Here is a 23,590-nt window from a genome sequence, read left to right on the forward strand (position 1 = left end):
ATGGCGCCTACCCAAGAAGGCGTGGGGGCTGAATTTTCAGGCATCTGGGAATCCAGGAGCCCCCCTGCCTTCCTCACTCCCAGCCCCATCCTCCAGGCCTGAATTTGCCATCAGCACGCACAAAAACTGCCTCTGGACAGCGCAGAATCCAGCACTCCCAGGGACCGGGAGCAGCTAGGCTGGCAATACCCTCCTCCCCTGTTGCCCAGAGCACAGCGCCTTCCCCTGACCTTGAGCACAAAGGTGTGCACGTTGTCTGGCATCTCCAGGCGAGTACACTGACGAACGTCTTGGATGGCGGAGCAAGCCGTCTGCAGCTTTGGCTTTGAACACTGTGGAGAGAGGCGGGATGGCTGAGTCTGTGACACGGGAGAAGGCGCGAGCACATGCAAGAGCCTGAACGGCCACACGCTCTGAGCTACAAGAACCCACCCCCCCACTAGATCAGATCAGTGACCCGGCCTGCTCGAAACGCGGCCTCCACAGAAGCCCTCCGCGTGCCCTTGGGAAGTCTGTGAGCAGGGCAAGGCGGCAGAAACCCTGCCCTTGAGTTGCTCCCACCACTGGGACTCAGGCGGTCTAGTACTGCGTGGGATACAGAACACTTCGTACATACGCTCTGGCCCGATGCAAGTTTTACAACAGCCCTGTAGAGTAAATGCTACCCCCACACTGCAGGTGGAAAGACTGAGGCTTGCCTAACAAAGGCCACCCACTGAGCTTGCAGTAAAGATCTGAACTAGGGAGGCCCTGAACACCAGTTTACTGCACTGCACCAGCTCTTGGAACAGCTGTCGAGTGGCCTTTGACCACGGAAGCGCCACAGAGAGGTCTGCACATCCACACCGCACATACCGAACATCCGGTGTTCAGTCCCTGTACCTCTTAAGCCCCTACCCTGGTTCCAGTCTGGATTGGCCCCCACAGTTGCCACTAGTCAAGGGGAGAAAGGAAAACTAGTTGCACGAAGGAAGGCAGGATCAAGGTCAGGATGGGAGAGCTGAAGCCGGCTGCTTTTCACTTCAACACTAAGCCGAGGCAGGTGGGCCAAACATGCGGATCCCCTAAGTGTGCAGCCTGAGCCAGGGAGCAGGTGACCAGGGACAAAGCAGCAGGCTGGACTAGGAGGAATGGTGCGGACAGCGCTCTGGGCCGGCTGTGGGACCAACCATAGGGGGGGCTGAAGACTTGCCAAAGGGATTTGAGCAGGCTAAGCACAGGAAAGACTTGCTCCTTTTTGCTGGAGCTGCACACGTTGAACCGCTGAGCTCTGGCCCAAGGGAGGGTATCCAAAGTGCTCTTTGCTACAAACTTCCGTTCCCATAAGAAGTTCCCCTTTTCCAGATTCTGCGGCTTCCGCGCCCAGCAGCCTTGTCAGACCAGCAGAGACAGGCTGTGCCCCCACTTAACAGAACTACAAGCTCAGCACAGACACCACTGAGGACTCTGCCTACATGACACCCCCCCCCCCACCAAACCGGCAGTTTCTGGAACTTGGATGTCAAGCTTAGAAAGACAGAGATGGGGAGCCTCTCTCTTCACACTCTGTGTGCGTGTGTAGCTCTGACTCCTGGAGAAGGAACCAGTTGGCAGGCAGCTACCTCCGTCCCGCTGCCAACTCCGGAGCCCACCATCTTTTCCTCAGCAAGGATTCTGGCTATTAGAAACAGCTTCCACACAGCTCCGCCCCCCCCCATTGCCTTCCAGGGTCTTTCCCTCTGCCCTGCCCGGAGTCTCAGGGATTGGACCTGGGATGAAAAGAGAGGAGGGTCTTCCAAGCTCTGCTTTCCCAGCCTTTTTTTTTTTTGGCCTGGCTCCTGCATCCACGGCAGGAGCTCTGACCCTGAGCTAGGCTTGGCTGCTGCAGCATTGCCCAGTTGAGACCTATATGAGCTTCTATTAGGGCAGTGGTTCTCAAACGGTGGGTCTGTAGCTCTCCAGTGGGTCACGACCCAATTTTTGGTGGGTCGTGAAACTGACAGGGCAGATTAGGCTACGTGCATCAAGGGTTAGATAAGCTGCGACTTGTGGGGGGAGCACTGCTGCCCAATCACTATTATAGCCCACGCCTTGGCACTGATAAATCAAGCGGCAGCCTCTAAAATGTTTGAGAACCGCTGCACTGGGGGGTTCCGTTCCCTCCTCCCCTGACTGACTCTATCGCGGTTTCTCAGACCAGCCAATATTCCCAGGCAACATCCAGGTTCGAGACCAGCAATTTTCAACCTTGTTCGCCTCCTGGCACAATAATAAGGCGCCGAAATTGTCAAGGCACACCATGCTGCCAGTGGGGGGCCCTACCACACCGGCTTTTGAGACTCTGCCCGGGGGACCCAGATATTTCCAAGCTCGCGTTTGCCGTCACCATGAAGTGTAAGAACTCAGTGTTAGAAAACACTTTCAGCCAGAGGTCTCAGGACGGTGAACTTGGTGCCTGATCCCCCTTTGAGTAATTCAGCCTTGGAACTGCAGCAGACTCCGAGCCAGCTGAGTTGAGTCAAATGACACCAGTGCATCTTTCCAGATGTGCTACCAAAGGGGCACACATGCTACCTTGCGCAGGTGGCGTCGGTTTTCTCCCTGCTCCGGGGACGAGCAGCAGACACAGCAAGGCCACCCCCTGAGAACCCAGGGGAAGAGGAAGGCCACAGCTGGGACCCGTCTTTTGCAGCCGAGGCTGCAGGCTTGGCAGCCACGGCACCGACAGGGTCGTGACGAAAAGCTGGCGCAAGCAACAGGACTGCTCAGGGGAAGCAGGAAGCAGACGCAATCCCTTCACCAGACAAGCCATTCCCAGACCCAGCTGGTGAAGCACCAGGATTTTCCACGGAGAAGCGCCTCAGGAATTCCTTGGCCGAGAGGAGCAGTGGGACTCACTGGTGTTGCACAGGCTGGTGAGGAAACGAGCTGCTTGGCTCAGAGCCACTGACAGAGGAGCACACGGGGGCCCGCAGCAGGCCAGGCCAAGCCCAGCTGAGCCCTGGGAGGAGGCCACCCCGCAAGGCACGGCCTGGAGGAAGGAGGCACCAACGGCAGGGCCTGCGGCAAAAACAGCAGCAGCCCCAGGACTGCATTCCAGCACCGACAAAACTGCACAGGGACGGGAAAGGACGCCAGAGCCGGCCAGATGGAAGGAAGGTGGTCCCCAAGAGGCTGGCTTGCCAGCGGTCAGCCAGATGTGTCCGGGAAGCCCACAAGCACAGCACAGTATTGGAGGAACACTGCCCCGGGAGGCTCCGCAGAGCCAGCCCAAAGAGCAGCCAGCGACAGGCCAGTCCATCTCTGCTTCAAGCGCCCTCTCTAAGGCTGGCAGGGGCCGTCCCCACGTTCTGTGGCAGTGCGGAAGGAGGGAAAGGGGCCCACTTGGAGAGGACCTGTGGGTGAGAGGTGGCCTTTCTCCTGCACTGGGCTGCCTGCAGCCTCATGTACAGCGAGGGCTGTCTCCACATGTCTGCATCCTGTGGATGCCTTGCCACCAACTGCCCTGTTACGGCCGGTTCTGCAGAGCATAAGGCAGGCTTCAGACTGGGAGCCTTGCGGCACCCTTGTCTCCCACGGCTGGCATTCAACTGGCAAGCTCCTCCAGCAGAACTGGCGGCGCACACAACACACACAGGAAGACGTTACTAGAACTGCCGTTCCGAGAAGAGCAGCAACGTCCGTCTCGTGTGGGGCTGGATCGCTGGAAGGGGAGGGTGGGGGAGAAAAGCACAATCGGATTTCCTGCTGCCTGTGGAAGGGGATGTGGCCGAAACCCTCCAAATATTTTGGTGGAGCTGGAGGGCCTCACTTCTGCTTTCCAGCTGTGCCAGGCGGGGTTTGTTCCGAGTTTCGCATCCTTTTGGGGTTTGTGGGGTGCTGAATCATAGCCTGGCCTGCAGCGGACAGGCAGGAGGGCGGGGCTTCCCTCTCCTCTTTTTTGGGGCGGGCTGGGGAGCAAGGGCCATGGTCTCCGGGCCCCCCGAGCAGCCACATTCACTGCTCACCCCGGGGTTGCCTCTGCTGGTTCTTCCTGTTGTGTTGGGGAATGTTCCAAAGAAAGCTCCACCCACAATCTGAAAGTGAAGGTGAGGGTTACTGAGTCCATGACCTGGGATGATGTCTCTGAAGTCCTTGTGCCTGTTCCTATTCCTGCAAGGGGGAGTTACCTCTCACCCCAGCTGGAAGGAGACAATTCACAGGCTGTTAATTGACAGCAACTGTTACCCTGCACATGCCCAATCTCGTCTGAACTTGGAAGCTAAGCAGGGTCAGGCCTGGTTAGTACTTGGATGGGAGACCGCCTGGGAATACCGGGTGCTGTAGGCTGATACCATAGTGTTTGGAGACTGAAGGTTGCCAACCAACGGGACAACTACTCATGAAACCCCTCAACCAGCCTCTCAAGTGCTGTGACTGGGTTTCATTTGAAAAACCAAAGCAAATCAAAGCCGAGAACCCAGCAGAAGACTATAGAGACACACACTAGCTAGAAGGTGGCATCCCTTTGGAAATGACCTCGTGTGGACGCTCTACAAAAAGTGAGCCAATCAAGGCTAGCGATCCCAGAGAAGGGGCTAAGCTGGATGCCCCCAGACCCAGTCCAACCTTTCAGCAGCGCCTGTGCTGCTTTGCAGCACCTTCTGCAGAGAATGACAGTCCAGAAAAGAAAAGCTCAGGACAGTTGGTGGAAAGAGATAAAGGCAGGCGCAAGCCACGTCGACAGGCTCGGGAGCAAAACAGAACAGAGTGTCCCTTGACACGCACGTGCAGTCCCGCCCAGCAGCACTGGGGGAGCCCACGGGGTCTGTCCGGGACTGTTGTGCCCCAGTTGTTTCAAGGGAGTGGTGACAACACAACAGCCCCTCTGCCCGTCACAGAATCTACCCCAAGCAGAACAGAAACTCTGCTGGGCCTCCCACTGCCTTGGCCGTCACACCCTGGGAGTCGGGTACCCCGCAGGAGGCGCTCCAACATAGTAGCAAAAACATGCTATGGGCCCAACTTGCTTTGGGCCCTGTGCCCAGTGACATCACTAGTGGGGCTGCCCAGTGTCAGGGGCGCAGGGCAAGTGAGAGTGGGTGTCGCAAAGGCGAACTGAATTCGTTTACTACGCAAGTAAATAATTTGTTTTTAATATATGTGTATTTTTAAAATTTAAAGTTTTATAACAGTTGTTCCAAATTTAAATTTACAACACATGCTCCAGGCCCCGCACCAGCTTAATCCAGCCCTGCCTCTTGCAAATGCTGCCCTGCAAGCGCAGCCAGACCTCCTTTCAAGGAAGTCATGGGCCAAGGAGAGGCTCCCCTGTGCATGCCAAGAGAGGAGGACGGGGTGGGCCCAGGGGAAGTCGGCCTGCTCCAAGTCCCTGGTGCCCCTGCGCCCCATCCAAGGGTCTACACAGCCACACTGCAAACAGACACTGCCCACCGCAGCTCCTGTCTCCAGTTCCAGGATTTCTAGGCGTGAAACACCCCACACCACAGCCAGCCACAAAAAGAGCTGCAAGGTAGAAACAGAACCAGCATCTCCGAAGACAGCTGGCTCAGCAGCTCCTGCACAGAGCATTGCAGAGAGTCCTGGGCATTGTCCTTTGGGAAGAAGTTCCTGCCAGCCGTTCTCTGCCGCCGCTTTCTGTGGTTCCTTGTTCGGGAGTCACAGCAGTTTCAATCACTTTGAGTCTCTCCGGGGCAAACAAACTCAAGACTGCAGAGCCAGCCAGAGTCACCAGTCAACATCCCTTACGGGGACACGAGTGCCAGAGGTCAGCCACTCTTCCCTAAACACCACGTGCAACTGGCCACTCAGTCCTTTGGGAACTGGACCATTTTCAAAAACCAGATCCTATTGGAGCAAGAGGGGTGGGAGAGGTGGGGGGGGGTTGCTTGCAAGATATCCACAAGTCACCATAAAGCGAGGAAAGAGTTAACTCTCGAAAAGCTCTTTCCCTCAGCACCAAGAGGGTGCTGTAAGTGTAAGTGGGGGGGGGTCAGGTCTCAATTAGGGGTTCTGTTTTTACTTGCACCTTTACAGTCTGCACCCTGCAGTGATCTGGGTGGAAAGGCAACCCAGATCCTGTGTTTCTGGTGACAGCGAATCTACCCTGTGTGCAGCCAGGCACAACGCTGGCTTTGCCACGATTCCAGGGTGGGGAGGAGTGCTGAAACCTTGGGAGAGGCGAACCGGAAGGCCAACTGCAGACGCTTCACTGCAGAAGCACTTTGAGCCTCCACCCTGCACGTGGCCTCCACCACCCATTCCAACTCCTTGCAAGACTGTCGGAGGCCTGGCCAACAAGCAGGTACTCGCCTGAGCCACAGGTGCTGTTTGGCTTGTAGTGAGCGCCACACACAGCCCTGCCACGGGAGGCTTGTCTCCTCCCTCTTGAAAGCAAGGCTTGCCTGCCAGCATCCTTGCTGCTGTCGCAAATGCAGAAACCAACACTGAGCAAGGTGATCCCTGCGAGTGCTTCTGCTCTCTTTGGAGGCCAGGAAAGACAGGGGGCAGGAGCAGAGAGCCAGACGGCCTTACTAGCCTCCCCAGAAGCAGAGAGCTCCGTCGGATAAATCTGGAGGCTCAATTTAGCTCGGCAGGATGCATCTTTCATCCTTTGTAACCGAAACCAAAACTTGTCTTCGGCCAGCGCGGCCTTGCGCAAGATCGAGCCCAAGGGTCCCTCCAAGCCGAGCTTTCCAGCCCTCCTTTTGGAATGGGCCAGGAACTCTTTGAAAGGGGGCTGAAAGGATCTGGTGAACTTGCTGGGCCCAGAAGTCAGCACAGTGACGCTGGCACAGCCACCAGCCCTCACTCTGGCACTCTGTGATCGCAGAAGGATACAAGGAAAAGAGTTAGAGGGGGGAAAAGGCAACTGAGGAGGGGCACACGACAGAGGTTTATAAAAACTACACACTGTGTAGAAAAACTCACAGAGCGGTTCTCGTATAGAACCCGAGTCCTTGGGGAGAGATCCCGTGAGATCCAAGGCAGATGGAAGAGAACACTTTTCCACACACCGTTCCTGGAAATCACACACACCATAAGAACATAAGAACAGCCCCACTGGATCAGGCCATGGGCCCATCTAGTCCAGCTTCCTGCATCTCACAGCGGCCCGGAGGAGACAAAGGCGTGAAGAGGAGGGCTGGCAGCAACCACCAGGAGCTGGGAGAGGCAAACAGGACCTCTGTCCGCAGGGACATCCTACCTCCAGGCAACGGCAAGGCTCAGCTGTTCGCTCTCCATCCTGCTTCCCAAGGGACTCAGCCAGGCCGCTTTGGAAAGCTGTTGTTGGACAAACAGGACCGGTTCCATTCAGCGCTTTGGTGGCTTTCCAAACTCTTTCTCCATGAGACCCTTGAGCTGGAGATGCTGGGACTGGACTTGGAGGGGGGGGGAGGGTTTGCACATACAACTCACACACTCCACAAGTCAGCCTAGTGAGGTTCTCTGGCTCCGGTGCCTGCTACCACCTAAGAAGCAGGAGCCCAGCAGCCCCTCTCCCTCCGCAGAGTCTCTCTGGCAATCACCTTCAGCGCAGTCCACACAGCAAAGACCCAAGAGCCACCCACGTTCTGATTGGGAGGAGAAATTGGCCAGGTTCTTAAGCCTGCTCACCATGGCTAAGAGGACACCCCATCCCACCCCCCACGGCAGAGAAATGATAAGGGCTGGAAAGAAATTGGGGTGGGGAGGAAGACCTGGACGCCCTCATCTCTGCCCACGGTAAAAATGGGTGTATCAGTCCCTAAAGATTTCACTGATGCAGGGGGAAGGCCGTTTTCCTTCTTGGGGCTGCAAATCAAGGGTGCACAAGTTCACTTTAGGAGGCTGTTTTGAGACCAGGTGTCCCGTGGTGGCATGAGACACCCTCTCCTTACATCAGCAAACCCCACCTCTTTCCTTTGCTGTCTGAAGACAGAACCTTTATCAGGCTTTTGCTCATGAGCAAATGTGTGCGCATCAGATACGTTTTGCTCAATTGTATTTTGGGCAGGTTTACACATGGGTAAAAATAGTTCCGAGTCAAGATGGTGCATGTTATGTGCAAAATTGTGCTGGAGGAGGCATCCCCCCCCCGTGACAGAGAGGAGGAGGAAGGCCTCTTCTCCAGCGGTACTGGCGATTTGCAGGTTTTATAAATGCATACGTGGGGGGGGAAAAAAACCCCCGACTGGTTCTCTTTTTAAATCTGCTCCACTTTGTTCGTTGATTAAATAAAGCTCAATCTTACTCAAATGTAAAGAAAACAACCGCTGATGTGTAGATTACACGCAGCCCCAGTTTGTTTCTATTTCAATCCCTTACAAGGCAGGTGATTCAGCTACCAAGAATTTTTTCACATCCGTTTACAAAAATAAGGAAACCCGGCCTGATCAGATGTTGGGAGTGGGACGGATGTTTGAAATTCAGTCACACCAGCTGGGAGCGCAGTGCGAAAAGCCAAGCCGGTTTCGCTATGACGGGCTACGAAACCCCCCAAGCAGACACTTCCACAGAACAGCCTCGGCTTCCAGTGCACTCAGATTTCATTTCCTCCTCCCCATCACAGAAGTGGGTCACAGCACACATTCAGCAGTGCCGCTCCGATGTGGCCGCAGGGTCAGGCTGCAGGGCCTCATCGCCTCCATGCCCACCCCGTTCCCCCACGGTTCCAAAGGGCCAGTGCTAAAATTCGGGGGGGAAACTAAACTGGAAGGCGAGGGTCAGGGTTCCTCCCAAGAAGGGAGCCACGCAAGTCTCTATAAAAACAAGTGAAATTTCTCGGCAAGGGGGGTCCTTTACATCCCTAGCTTCCTCTGCGAATGGCAGCATCCCAAGTGCTGGCATTCAGAGAGTGGCAGTGGGTCTGCCTGGCAGGCAGCAAGGCATCTTGGCATCATAAGAAAGTCAGAAGAGCCCCACTGGATCAGGTCCACCTGGTCCACCTTCCTGGATCTCACAGTGGCCAACCTGAGATCACTCAAGACAACAAGAGACCTGCATCTTGGTGCCCGCCCTTGCATCTGGGGTTCACACATTGCCTACAACTAGAACCAGGAAGCTGCACGTACCCATTGCAGTTTGTAACCAGAAATGGATTTCTAGAAATCTGTCCAATCTCTTGTTAACAGACACCATCACCACACCCTGTGGGAAGGAGTTCCACAGGCTAATTACACACTGGGTAAAGACAAATGTTATTTTCCTATGTTCCCACCTTAAGTCATTTTTGCCCAGCCCACAGGTGCACACATTTGACCCCTGTTGCTTATAGGCAATGTTGCACAGGAATGGCTTGATTCAGGCACTGACGTTGTCTTCCTGACTCTGGCAACATCAGGCTGGGTATGGAAAGATCTCATGTGGTACATGATCAGAGCCGGTGCATGCGTGAGGATAGCTCAGACTGTTGCCTCAGGCAGCAGAGCTTATCGCTTGCATCTGCTGCTCCCCTGTTTGCTGGGACTTAAATTCCAAAGAGTTATAAGATTGCCAAGGAAGCAGAAGCAGCTCTGGTGCCAAGATGATCTAGAACAGGGGTGTCAAATGTAAGGCCTGTGGGTCTGCTTGGAGCAATTTCTCTCGCCCCCATTATAACTGGACTCTCCCAGAGTGACAATTGGGTTCTCTCTCAAATCTTGAAAATGTGAACAAGATTTACACATTTTCTCTTCTGCAGCTAATGAATTTCTGTGTGAGAGCAAAGCGCTTATTTCTGGCCATCATCCGCTTAATGACGTCACTTCCTGCCCTCAGCAGACACCATGCCTGCTAACTTTGGCCCTGTGTATGAAATGAGATTGACACCCCAGATCTAGAACAAAAAGGCTAGAACACACACACACACACACACACACACACACACACACACCCCCTACAACACCCTGAGCCGGAAAAAACATTAAAAGAAGCCCTATCCAACAGGCAGCTCTTAAGAGTCCTGGGCTGTTCACACAAAAGGCTGACCAAGGAGAAAAGTCAGAAACCACCAAAGAAATCTGAAGTGCTGTTGACCGATAAAGGGGCAGCCGCTGCTTTTGGGCAAAGCTAGAACCGAGCCAGCTGAAATGGACATGCAGCGTGCGGGTTCTGCAGATTTGTTCCTGCACTGAGCAGAATGAGAAACTGGCCTGGAAACAAGACCAAAGTCCCTCGATTCCTAGTGCACACTCCCTTCCATTAGGCCGCTGCTCTTCCTCACAGAACCCACCAGCCCGCCATGTGCTCTCTCAGGACCACAGAGCAGGTTCCAGGAAGCGGCAGTTCAGAGAAAGAACAGCCACCCCCAGGGCTGCCCAGAACTGCGGCCGGCAGCTCCTCTGAGAAGGCGAGGAGGGAAGTGAGAAGAGGCTGAATTAAGAGAAAGAAAACATGTTGCATTGAAGAAAAGAAAAAAGGAAGTGATGCACCCCAGTAATAAGGCCATGACTAAGTCCGGGCTTCGCAGAACTGTCTCTCCAGCCCCAACACACCCAGAGACCAGCCCTGCACCTGATCTGCAGATATGTTGATGAGCCTGGGAGCCTACCAAGAAAGGAGAGGGGTTTTCCCCTCCCCTCCAGCAAGAAGAAAACCAGCACACTCCAGTTTTCAGCTCCTGCGCAACATCTGAAAATGGAGAAGGTTTGGCTCCGACAGCCGGGGGGGGGCACCAGCTGCCCCCACTCACCTCACCAAAAAGTGGTCTGCAGCTTGGCACCATTCGCATTTCAGCTAAGCAGACTTTTCCCTTTTTCCAAAGAGCCACTCTGCAGCACTTAGCAGAGAAGCTGCCCAGTCTCTGTGCACCAAGCAGGCTAGTTCCGACCTTTCCTGTCTAGCCCTTTCACCTGGGCCTTGATTTGCCCAGGAACAGGTGAAGACAGAACAAAGTGGGCCCAACCCTACCCTTGAAAGTGAACAAAAAGAGTCATTCCCATCACCTGCCCTTGAGATTGCCACCTTTTTATTCCTGACAAGGCTCCTCTCCCTTTATCTGTTTCATATAATGGAAAGAAATGCAACCCATAAAAACATTGCTCCAGGGATCTCCATCTCCACTGTGTTGACTTTCTGGGTGCAGCTGTGAAACATAGTAAATCAGCAAGCCCTTCATTGTTGGTGGTTTTTTACTACTTACCTCTCTTGCTTATGCAAAGGGGGGGGAGAGAGAGAAACATGGATGGCCAAACCCTCTTCTTACTTACAAATGCTTTCCCTGCCTGGTCGCCTGGAGACCTCTTTTTGACAAGTGACCAGCCATTGAGAAGCTTGCACAAAAGGCACAGAGGACACTCCCAGAAATGTAGGAAGCTAGAGCCTTGGCTCATCAGGACGACAGTCTCTCTCCAGGGCTCTGGGCAGAAAAAGGTCTTCCTTGGCCCTCCCTGGAGATCTTCTGCATGCAACACAGCAGCTTGGCCACTGAGCTCTGGCCCACTCCAGTAAGAAGTAGCAAAGGCCCTGAATGATTTTCAAATAGCAAAGGTAACTGAATGATTTTCAAATACAGTAATGGCAAAGGTTTGCACAGATCCAGTTTTCCAGTGATTTGCCATAAGCCATTTCTACAGCAGGAGATGGGGAAGAAGACAGACTGTGGATTTGATGGACAGCCAGCCAATTCCCAAAGAGAATGTTCCCAAGGTTCACCGCCTGCCTGGAGCCTTTGCCCCCAGACTGGACACAGGGCAATTCCATGCTGGCTGGGAGACGGAGGATCCAGATTCTCATGAACCCAATGCAAGTTTCTAGCCCTTGCAGTTGAACGCTAAGACCTCTCCAGGCTGAGAAGCAACTGGGCAAGATTTCCAGGAGTCCAAGGCAGGAATTCAGTGTCCCTGCTCCCCCTGTGAAATTATGCAGAGCAGAAAAATATGCCTGCAGTAATTTATACAGGACTTAGAAGTCAGGTGAGTGAAGAATGTAGCACAGAGAAAACAACCTCATGCACATGCCCCAGACATTTGGGAATGGTTGGCAACCTTCAGTCTCGAAAGACTATGGTAGAAGCCTACAGCACCCGGTATTCCCTGGCGGTCTCCCATCCAAGTACTGACCAGGCCTGACCCTGCTTAGCTTCCGAGATCAGACGAGATCAGGCATGTGCAGAGGAACATTCATTTTAGTTAATTGCCTGCCATCGCTACTTGAATGGGACACAACCCCCCATCTGGTCCAGTACAGTGTGGGGGGGGTTTGCGGGACAGGCACAAAACTTGTGGCCCCTCCACTTGGGCCAAGATTGAGAAGCGCCCTGCTCAGACAGATCTGTGGTTGCAGCTGGAAATGTGAGCTCAAGGTCACAGCGAGGTCGCTGCTTGCCAAGGGCACCCTCTTGCACAGCCCTCTTTCAGAGTTCTGCTCTTCATCATCAAAATAAGCCCACTCCGGATGCTTATGTGGTTTTGTTTTTTAAGCCTCACTTTGGGCCCATTCACACGTGACATTTCCAAGCTGTGCTCTCACAGTGTTTTAAGAGGTACACCCAGGTCAGGGACGGTGGCGCAGAATGTCGCTGGCCCTACAAACTGACACAGCGAAGCACGCTCTGCTGCTCAGGGAGGGAAGTCTGAAAGGCTTGTGGCACTGGATAGCAGCAGCTGACATTTATTATGATCTGGGGCACAAGCAGCTTCAAGCAGGGAATGACAGCACAGCCGTCACTGAAACAGCTAGCTGGGACCCTGACAGTGACTGACTAGAGGCCATTCTCCCTCCACCTCCCACCCAAACCCAAAACCAAAAACATGAGGGACGATGCCATCAGGCTTCCTGACAGGGTCATTGAAAGGATGGCTGATCATGTACGGGAAGCAATGCAAACGCTCCAAAGCGCCAAGTGTTTTTGTTTAAAAGCTCCAAACCACTTGCACATCCATGTATATAAATGAAAACCCACTTGTTGGGTTAATTTAACAAGAGAGGAGGGGGGGCTGATCCAAGAAGATGGATGCAATCGCTATGTCACACTGGACTGGAAACAGCCCCCCCTCTCCCACCCCCCCAAAAAAAAAGCTGACTGCAAAACTAGAGACTTTTGCTGCCAGGAAAAAAATAAAAATCATCCCCAGAGAGATCCCAGGGAAACCCAAACGCACACATGAAAGCCATGCGCATGCGGAAAGGGACTCTCTCTTGGATTGTGGCCATGACTTTCCCCCTATGGATTAAATGCTGGCCTGCGGAGGAGAACTCAGCCACAAAAGCTTCCTTGTTCAAATGGCAAACAGCTGTTTAGCAACAAATAGAGAAGAAAGGAGGGAGGGGGGGCGGGAGAAAAAGCCCCCCCCATCAAACATGCATTTCTTATTAAGTGAAACATGTTACACTTCAAAGAGGGGGCCGATGTGAGATGTTAAAAATATATGAAGGATGACAATCCCCCCTCCAGCGCGCGCCCCTGGGTGACATGACCTCCGAAAGGCTGAGTAATCTCCTTTATGCATTGAAAAGATAGCAGAGTAAACAAATAAGCTGAAGGAAAGGGCGGGCTGGGGAGGGGGGAAAAAGGAGAGGTCTGTTTCACGTGTCCCACTACGAATGAGCAAATATTGGTTACTAAAAAGTCTTGAAAGAAAAAGAAGTGAAAACCACACACTTTCATTTTGAGGGAGGGCAACCTGCTTCTTGCAGCTGGAGTCTCATGCCACGATTCTTGGCTCATTCAAAATGAAACCGGGTGGGGGGGGACAGGGAAGAGAGGAATTGATGGAGAGGAAGGAAGAACTCTGGGCCCCAAAGTTAACCTCAGGGCTCGAAATATGAAATACAGATTAAGCAGAAGGGGGAAAAATACAGCCAGAATATGACTGCGAGGCCCTTTGGCTTGCTGGTGCCGCAAAAGCCTAATCTGGCCGGGGGGGGGGGGGCTTCCTGGTTGCTCCCAAATGCCCCCCTCTGTGTGCAGAGCCACAGTTGAGACACAGAAGGAAAGGCCTCCAACCAAATGATCCTCCAGACAGAGAGGATCAAAGAAGACTTGGATCTTGGGGGTAGCAAACCAGGAAACTTTTGGGAACTTTTTGGGTATATCCCAGTCAGTGGCTTAGCGGGTTTCAGACATGCAAGAGGCAGCTGTTTTCCAGGCAATGATAGTCAAGCAAGCCAGATTTGTAAACAGCTATTCATTTGTAGTGGGGAACAATTGCTGCCGGGTGTCCCAATGTGTCCCTTGGGTGCATCAAAAATGTTTGTGGGTTAATGGATCTGGTGGGTTTTATTTACAAAAACACAGACCTCCCGACGTAAGCAAGTTCACTCTCGCTCGCTCTGGCTGTCCTTTCCTGCCCCTCCCCACCTCACTTCCCTTGATGTCTTTTGCTGAACACTTGATTACAATTCGACAAGAGAACACAGGAAACAGACGGCGCACTCATGCGCTCTCCAGCCCAAACGGACGGAGATGCACAGCCACGCAGGAAAGCAAGGAGGACCTCCAGAGAATTGGTTCCCCAAATCAGGCCGGGTTGTCAGCCAATCGCACAAGCAGAAGAGATGAGAAAAACTGCTGAGACAATGATAAGTCCAAAAACAGCGCAGGAAGGAGAGGGAAGAAAGGGAGGGAGGACGAGGGGGCCATGAGCACAAGCGGAGGAGCTCTGAAGGGGAAGAAGGAATCCAGTTTGGAGCTTCTGCACTGTTAATGGCTTCAAGATTTTGCTGGCTGGAGGAACTCTGTGTGCACACGCAGGGCGACACCAGACACCTGGAGGCCAAAATCTGGCCCCAGATGTTCAAGCAAGGTTTCAGTCCTGAGACCCAACATCACCGCAAGCCCTCACTTAGTCCCTTTGGCTGCTCGGGGAACGGGGAGGTCATGGGACAGCTTGCAGAGATGAGGCTTCAAAACATCCCACCTCTACTTGGGCTCCAGAGGAGTCTGAACCCGACGCAAAAGTAGTGAGGGGGGGGCATGGAGAATGCCGCTTTGAATGCACGAGAAGGAGATAAAGCAGGGTATAAATTTGCAAATGAATAACCATCAAATTCTACACATGAACAAAAACCACAAACGTGGGTGCGTCACCGTTGCCACGTCACTTGTGATAGACCAGCATTAGCCAAGGACCTAGCAGGCTGGCCAACTTCTTGGGGTGAGGGAAACCAACCATTCTGTGCTCTTATAAGGACCTGCAATTATAAATAGCCCCACTTCTTAGGTAAACATGAAGCATTTCCTGTCTGCACAGGAAGCAGAATTGGTTCCTTGTCTGAATAAAAGCCTCCCCTGGGAAAAAAAAAGTTTCTAAAACTATTACATTTTGGCCACACTGACGTTTGTCAAACAGGAAGGGGTAGAAGGAAACAGAGGAAAGAAAGGAGGGAGAAAAAAATCAGAGGGGGGTGTGGATGGGCAGGCAGAGGAATGGAACTGTGACATCTAAAACATCTCCACTTACAAAAATATGAAGACTGCAAATCAAAGGGGCATCAGGAGGCCACCAGGTGGGCCACTGTTCAAAGGACCTCAACCCTCAGAGGGCCCAATGGCCCAGCCTGCTCCCTGAACCCCCAGTACCAGTACCCCCAGTACCAGGAGCAGCAGCACCCAATATAGCACCAGGAGGTGAGAAAGGGGGCCCAGTGACCCCATAAGAACATAAGAACAGCCCCACTGGAGCAGGCCACAGGCCCATCTAGGCCAGCTTCCTGTATCTCACACCAGCCCACCAAATGCCCCAGGGAGCACACCAGATGACAAGAGACCTGCAAGGCCTCCTGGGAATTGTAGTTAAGAACATAAGAACAGCCCCACTGGATCAGGCCATAGGCCCATCTAGTCCAGCTTCCTGTATCTCACAGAGGCCCACCAGATGCCCCAGGGAGCACACCTGATAACAAGAAGACCTGCAAGGCATTCTGGGAATTGTAGTTAAGAACAGAAGAACAGCCCCACTGGATCAGGCCATAGGCCCATCTAGTCCAGCTTCCTGTATCTCACAGCGGCCCATCAAATGCCCCAGGGAGCACACCAGATCACAAGAGACCTCATCCTGGTGCCCTCCCCTGCAAGCCAGTACCAGCACTGGTGACAAGGGCAAGCCACAGAAAAGGTGGAGACGTTTGAAGTCACACCAAGCAAAACGAAAGAAAAAGTCATCCGTGCGAATTGGGGTGAGGTGGGGGACCCAGGAAAGAAGAGAAGGCAATCTAAGAACCCCCCTCAATGCTGGGCTTCTGTCTGTGGCCATTCAGGCCCTGCAATGTGTGTGTGGGGCAAGTAGCAAATTTCCTGCCTCGCCCCAAAAAAGACCAGCACAGCAGCAACTTCAAAATCAAGCCCTAGGGCCGTCCAAATGCCCAGGTCCTAGTGCTCAGCTAAGCCTGTTCTTGCTCTGCCCCCCAATGGAGACACCTTTCTCACTCTCTTCTTCCCCATATCCCAAAACATCCAAGGGCTGAAGACACCGAGCAGGCTCTTCGCAAGCTCGCCTCCGCCTTGAAATCATGCTCAATTATTCCATACTGAAAACACCCATCGCTTCGTGCCATTCAAGTCACTGTCAATAGATGACATAACCTCTGGTGCCCGGCTTGCACCCCAGGGGAGGGCGTGAAAAGCCAGTCGCACATCACGGAGAAATCTCGAGGCAGGCAAAGGGGTGGCAGCAGCTGCCGCCTCTCTTTCCTGCGGCCTTCCCTTGGAAAACCAATCACAAAACACTCATGTTCTGTCCCAGCAACACGATTTCCAAAATAAGAAACTTCATTCTTCAGCAATTAATGCCAAGAGCTGCGGTTAGGCTGCTCCGAGTCCAGCCCTCCCCCCACCTCAATCCGGAAATGACCAAGGATGGAAAAAAGCTGCGGTTTCATAAATGACAAACAAGGCTTTTGACACATCGTGCCTTCCCGGGTCTCTTGCAAAACTTGGAAAGGAAAAAAAGGCTTCTCAGGAAAAACACTCACACAGCCCCAGCTCTCGCCTCTCCCCGCTCGCCTTCGAAGAAACGAGAGAAGCGCCACCCGGGCCAAGGACACACACACAGACATCTGGGTCAGAAGCGGAGCTTAACCCAGGCCGGGGCTCAGCCCTGAAACCTCTTCACAGAGCTGGGACTCGGAGTCAGCTCGTACACTGCGCAGCCACAAATGTGCTGAGTGCACCTTCCAAGAGCGACAATCAATCCCAGATCTTCACGCAAGCAAATCCGTACAACACACGTCCCTTCAGACCCTTGTTTGTTCACAGACAAACTTCACACTTAGGAGAACCTGGGTTCTTTTGTAGGTGGACGGGACACTTAACACACACACACACACACACACACACAAAATCAGCAGGTGGAAAAATGCACCGTTTCAGAAAGCAAGCGTAATGATATAAAGACTGCCTGTGAGCATATGCAGAGTGCCATTTCTTCCCAACTGAGGAAGGCTTAATTTGAACCCAGAGGCTGCAAATTTAGCCCTGAAAATTGCTTTCTCCCATGAAAGACATGGAGCAGTAACCAAGAGGAGGCAACCTCTGAGCACATGAAGAATGCATTTCACTCACACCATTAGAAATCCATAGGCTGCTTCCGTGCACTGAGGATTAGAAAGTTCTCCTCCTGATTAAGAAACCGTGTTCTTCTTCCTGCCTACAGCAAACTCTGCTGGGATGTCTTTTGGAGTGTATTCTTCCTCGGTGAACAGCCCCGGTGGTGCCTGGTGGTCTCCCCATCTCTTTGAGAGCTGAGAAGACATCCAAGGCTTGCTCCCCTCCTCTGGATAATTCACTCCCTCATCGCCCACTCTGCTAACTTGCTTCCCTCAACCCCACGCATCGGTATATGTGCCAAAGTCTCAGTTCAGCCTGCAACTGGAAATGTAAGCACTGCGGTGAAGAGGATAAGGAACCATCTCAAGAGCAAGAACCTAAGGACAAGTTGTGAGTTCCAGTCACCCAGCTGTACCACGGCTTCGGAAGGAAGGTTAAAGATTTTCGCTTTACCTTGCCAACCAACAGGAGTGCTTTTTAACCTGTCAAGAGCCCATTGAAGAGAAAGGAAAGACAGAGATTTTAAAAAAACAGATGAATAAGGGGAAATCCACGACAGTGTCATTGTCAGTTTTTTATTTTAACACTGTCAGAATAGCAGTTTTTAATTTAACACTTTTATTGCGCCCTTTGCTCCGAGGAGCTCAGGGCAGTGCAGCGAGTCTTTGTCCTCCACCCCAGCACAACAACCTTGTGAAGCAGATCAGTGTGAAAAATAATGGCTGGCCCACACAAGTCAACTAGTAAGCTTCCCAGCCTCGTGGGAATTCGAACCCAGGTCCCCCAGCAGCTAGTCCATGACGCTGGCTCTCAAAGAGCAGATTGCTTAAGTGAGTGAACCAGTCGGTATGACTGAGGGGATTGACAGGAGGAGAGTGGTAGCCTCAGACCCTTCCACAGGAGCGACACGTCCCACTCACCACACCGGGGTGAGCCCAGCACAAGAGTCAGCAAGGAAGAGCATCTCCTCTCTTTCCCAGCCCAGGTCCTGCTGTAACATCTGGTTGAAATAAACGACGACGGACGTTTCTGTTGGAAGTCCCAACTTTCAGGGGTTTTTTTCCAGCTTGGCTGTGAGCTTCGCTCCGGGCTGGGACCTGGCAAAAATATGAGAGACGGCTCTGGTGGGAGGAAAAATCCTTTCCTGGAAATACTGACTCCATCCAGCCATACATCACTTGTGTCCATGGAACTCTCCTAGCAGGGTCGTGGGGGGTCGTGAGCTCTCTGGCATTGAGCCCAGCGATTTTAAGACCACATTCCCCACCTGCTTTGAAACCCAACCTTTACCCTCAATTCAAGAGGGCTTCAGCTTCCCAAAAATTTTTATCGGGATTGTTCCCAGATCTCGACTGCCAGGCGAAAGCAAACACTTTGTTAAACCTCAGCTGCAAAACAGCTCAAGCTTGAGGTCTTGCAGGAGTACTGGAATCTACTGCTCAGGCATCGTGACATTCAGATGCTGGTCCCTGTCTCCTGTGGGAATTTGCCAATTGGAACTTCAAAGCAGGACTGCTGGGGGGGAGAAGAGATAAGATCAAGTGTGGGACTCCAAGCACGGTGCTCTTGTGAAATCCAGTTCAAACTACCAGGCAATATAAATGCATGAAACATGTTAGATCTTGAAGCTTAGTGTGGGGGGGGGGGCAGTCCCCCCACTTTCCCCAAGCAGTGAGAAGAGCTGCCTGAGAGTACCTGCTGTGTGTCTCCACTGAGGCGTAGGGAAATACAGCAGATATTTTTTGTGACCTCTACTTTATGTACAAATATGCCTCAATGGAGACACAGTGGGTGTCCCAAAGGGCAGCAGATCTGCCACCCCACATCAGATCCCCAGAGAGAGAGACACACACACCCAGTGCTTCCATCTAATTCACAGCTCACTTGCTCTCACTGTTTTTCCGCAGGCACCCCTGCTGCCCTTTCTCCAGGAAGCCAAGTCAGCTCACACCCAAAAGAGGACTCAAGCAGAGACCATTGCCTGCCATTCGCTTCGACGGAGGAGTCGACCTCAACCTCAGTCCTTCAGAAAAGGATGCCCGACCCACACTGTCCATTTATGGCCTACATTTAGGGGCTCGCTAAAGGTGGCAAACTATAATCAAGCAAAATAACCTGATGGATAAATATTCCCTACATAAATATCCTTAATAATAAACTGCAGCAGGATCTAAAAACAAGAAGTTTCCAAATTACAAAAAGGGAGCATTAAAAACAGCAGAAACATAAGAACATAAGAACAGCCCCACTGGATCAGGCCATAGGCCCATCTAGTCCAGCTTCCTGTATCTCACAGCGGCCCACCAAATGCCCCAGGGAGCACACCAGATAGCAAGAGACCTTATCCTGGTGTCCTCCCTTGCATCTGGCCTTCAGACATAGCCCATTTCTAAAATCAGGAGGTTGTGCATACACCTCATGGCTTGTAACCCGTATTGGATTTTTCCTCCAGAAACTTGTCCAATCCCCTTTTAAAGGCGTCCAGGCTAGACGCCATCACCACATCATGTGGCAAGGAGTTCCACAGACCAACCACATGCTGAGTAAAGAAATATTTTCTTTTGTCTGTTCTAACTCTCCCAACACTCAATTTTAGTGGATGGTCCCCTGGAAGTCAAACGAAAATGACTTCCAAGCAGCAGAAGGAAGCCCCCTCCAAAACAAAAGGAGAGCCTGCATTTCTCCCACTCCAGCCACAAGCAGCTACCCAGCCGGACTCCGACACCTGGCAAGCCCCGCAGTGGATTCTTTTCCCCATCATTTGCTTGTCTCTACTTCTCCAAAGAGTAGGACAGAAACGCTGCCATTGGCAAAAAGGTCTGCTGAGCCTTCCCAGAGACACCGACAGCCGAGGCAGCCTCTCAAAAGTATATTTAGCTGGGGGGGGAAGGGAGGGGGGGAGAAAGCAACCCCAAACACCCACTAACTGGCAGGCTTACAGGAGTTTAAATTCAACCCCCGTCTTCTGCCTTCTATTAATTGTCGGCCTGTGTAGGTTGGATGAATGGATTCCTTTTTAACATCCCTGGGGGATCTGAAGCTGCAAACGGAGAGCGAGGAGAGGAACGGCAGGGAGCGCGTTCTCTTACAAGCTGCGCTTGGAGCACTCGTTTTCCAGACCAAGTCCTCGCCTCTGGGCTATTTCTCGAGACGCCAGCCAGGGTGGAGAGCTCAGGGAGAGAGCATGGGTGGCTCCTCTGAGGACATCAGCCTGAACCACCTCTGGCCCCAGCAAAACAGGAGCCAAATTCTGCAGGCGAGCATATTCCTGGGCCGCCCTGTTCACCAAGAGAGACACGAGAGTTGGGCAGCTAGCAGGGGCTGACCGAGCCCAACAGGCAGCGGGGTAGAGCTGCACACGTCCAGGCCAGCTCAGGACAAACCTCATAAGGGGAACATAAGGCCCCCCCCCCCGGTCACCTCCCAGTCTCTGGACTGGCTCAGGCTTTGGTCTCTATCTCGGCTTCCCAGGTTTTCCCTGGGCAGTCCCATGAGTATAGGTGAACTGAGTGAAAGAGTTTGCTCTCTGTCATAAAACCGGCAGGGAAAGACGCAGCAACTGGAAGAGAAGCCACAAGGAAACACAGTTCCTCCCACAGTCCAAACACCAGGGGCTGCACTCAAAAAGGGTACAATCCCCCCATTACCACAAGATGCAAAAGTCTTCTCCGCTTCATCAGAGCATCCCTGCTGCAACAGGCCGAGGGGGTCCCTCTGCGCCAACATCAAGCCTCGCTCAGGGACGAGCTGGAAGCTCCAACAAGCAGGGGCCAGATCCTACAGCACTCCTGCTGCTGATGCTGCCCCCAGCAACCAATATGCAGAGATAGACCTGTCTCTGAACATGGAGGTTCTATCTAGCCGTTATGGGCCGTTAGCCATTGACAAGGCCCGTCCTCTGCCATGAACGCATCCAATTCCCTTTGCAAGTCATTTCAACACCACCTCTTGCAGCAGGTTGTTCCACAGATTAATTCTGCACCATGTGAAGGTCGTGTCCTGAATCCGCTGCTAATCCATTTCAGTGGGTGTTCCCCAGTACCAGTATTAGGAGGAAGGGCACCAAGGACCCCCCTCTCTGCCTTCTCTAGACCACACACAAACTTGTTATAATTCTCTGTCAATATACCTTGACCTGAACTTGCCGGTTTGACGCTGCTTCTGGGTCCGGAACGAAGGAGGGATCTGACAGCCTTTCTCCCCACACCTCTGCACATGATGCGAGGTACAGATTTTCCTCAACACAGTGGGAAGCTGTAGACAATCATCTGATAAGGGGTTAACTTGGGGCAGGTTTCCCCAATGCAGCAGAATGACAGCCCAATCCTATCCACACATTCCTGGGAGTAAGCCCCATTGACTCTAATGGGACTTACTTCTGAGCAGACATGCATAGGGTTGGGCTGTGAGGCAGTAAAGTGAATTTCACCCTTTCAAGGCTGCTGCTGTGGGCTGCCAATTCTGAATTATCCCCTACATCAGCAATTCTCAAACTTGTCAGTTTCCAGAGCCCTTTACACTCCTCAATGGATTCACTGGCACAAGCATGGAGACTTTGGGAGCCACTTACGTTGGAGTTGTGGCACCCATGACGGGGTTTCAGGGTGCTCCAGGACTCCTAGGAACACACTTAGAGAACCTGCTGCCCTACATAATAAATATTCCACAAGTAGAAAATTAGAACACCAAGAAGGACAATATTAGTCCAACCAGCTTCTTCTTTTGCTACTTTTCTACTTGCAGGGAGTTTTCCGTACCAGGAAACATCCAGAAACGGCACCACCCACCTGAATGCCAAACTCTACTGCCTCAACTTGCTTCATGGGTAAATCAGGTCTTGCTTGCCTGTAACTCCGAGATAAGCTGCCTTTTTGGTCACACCCAGCAGGAAGGAAGATTTCACCACACACCTGTATCCAAACTTGCAGTAAGACAATTGTCTGCAGGAGCGAGGCCCAGTTCATTTTGTACCAAAAGGTTTGTTTACTTACAGTATTTTAAAGGAGCCGCTCCCCCCCCAGAGGGACCCAAAGCAGTTGTACAAGCCCTCCCCCTGCTCAACCCAAGCCAACTTAGGTAGCCTGCCCTTCCAGCAGCAAGGATAAAAACTCCTTTAAACATTAACCAAACCCTTGCCAATCAAGAAAACATAAACACTTGTTGACTTGCAAAAAATAATAGGATTAGATTCACAGAAAACCAGGTCTCTTTTCCCACTACAGTACAGCTTGCTAAGAATAACAATAAGGTGAGTCAGAAATGGGGAAAAAAAATCAAAATATATATACACAACAAGATCCACTTGACCAGAGACAGGGCCTTCTCAGCGAGGGCACCACCCTTAGAGAGACCTGCCTGGCTCTCTCTCTGCCTTTTTCTAACAACAGAAACATTTTTACACCTCAATACTTTGCAACAGTGACTTTTTTTTTTTTAAGTCAGCTAAAATCAGGTTTGAGTTTTAGCTGCAGATTGTTGCACAAACTGTACTATAGTTGTACATTTAACTGCTGGTTATTTATGGTTATCTGGTGGGATGACATCTGAGAATAAATGATATACTGTATTGTTCTACGCATGTATCTTATTCTCAGGCAGGGGAGGGAGGTTTTTAAAAGGCCTCTATGCAATTAACCCAGGGTCTGCTACCACCAACAGCCAGGAATCCTGCTCTGCTGGTTCCACCACTTTCAGATTTAGAAAGTTCTTCCCCGTGTTCAGCCCACACGACAAGTTTAAACTGGTTGGAATTTCTCATCACAGGTTCACACTGCTGGCTGTTTTCATGAAGCTGACAAGGTTCCTCTGTCACTCCCCCTTGCACGACTGATTCAAAGCCGTGTAACTGGCACAGCTTCCTCTGCAGAAATCCTGAGGACTGAAAATTAGGGAAGATACAAGCCTGCGGCAGAACTGAAATGACTCACAATGTTCGTTGGGTGAGTTTTTCTGGCAGAATCAAAGACTCCTTCCCTAGCTTGACAATTGTCCCTTTTCATATCTTGTTCTCCTCCTTCGCTAGACTGCAGCTACCCTCGGTGATGCTGTCACATAGGCAAACCCTACTGGCTACTTAGCACAGTGACTTCATCCCTGATTGGCTGGGATAACACGGGACCAACCCAAAAAGGTAAAAGACCGCAGGCAAAAAGCAATGAAGGAGCC

At 52.2% G+C, this 23,590-nt stretch overlaps 1 protein-coding gene and 1 pseudogene across 5 annotated transcripts in view; one reads left to right on the forward strand and one right to left on the reverse strand.

Moving 5' to 3' along the window:
- The window catches only part of SH2B3 (SH2B adaptor protein 3), a 40,627-nt gene that overhangs the window by 7,298 nt on the left and 9,739 nt on the right, over positions 1 to 23,590 (reverse strand). For all 5 annotated transcript variants that reach the window (XM_066610015.1, XM_066610017.1, XM_066610013.1 and 2 more), the window contains exon 3: positions 231 to 332. In XM_066610015.1, coding sequence (XP_066466112.1) covers positions 231 to 332 — 102 coding nt within the window. The remainder of the gene's footprint in view (positions 1 to 230; positions 333 to 23,590) is intronic.
- LOC136634581 (5S ribosomal RNA) lies at positions 4,189 to 4,308 on the forward strand (annotated as a pseudogene).

Source organism: Tiliqua scincoides, chromosome 14, assembly GCF_035046505.1.
Source record: "Tiliqua scincoides isolate rTilSci1 chromosome 14, rTilSci1.hap2, whole genome shotgun sequence".
NCBI lineage: Eukaryota > Metazoa > Chordata > Lepidosauria > Squamata > Scincidae > Tiliqua > Tiliqua scincoides.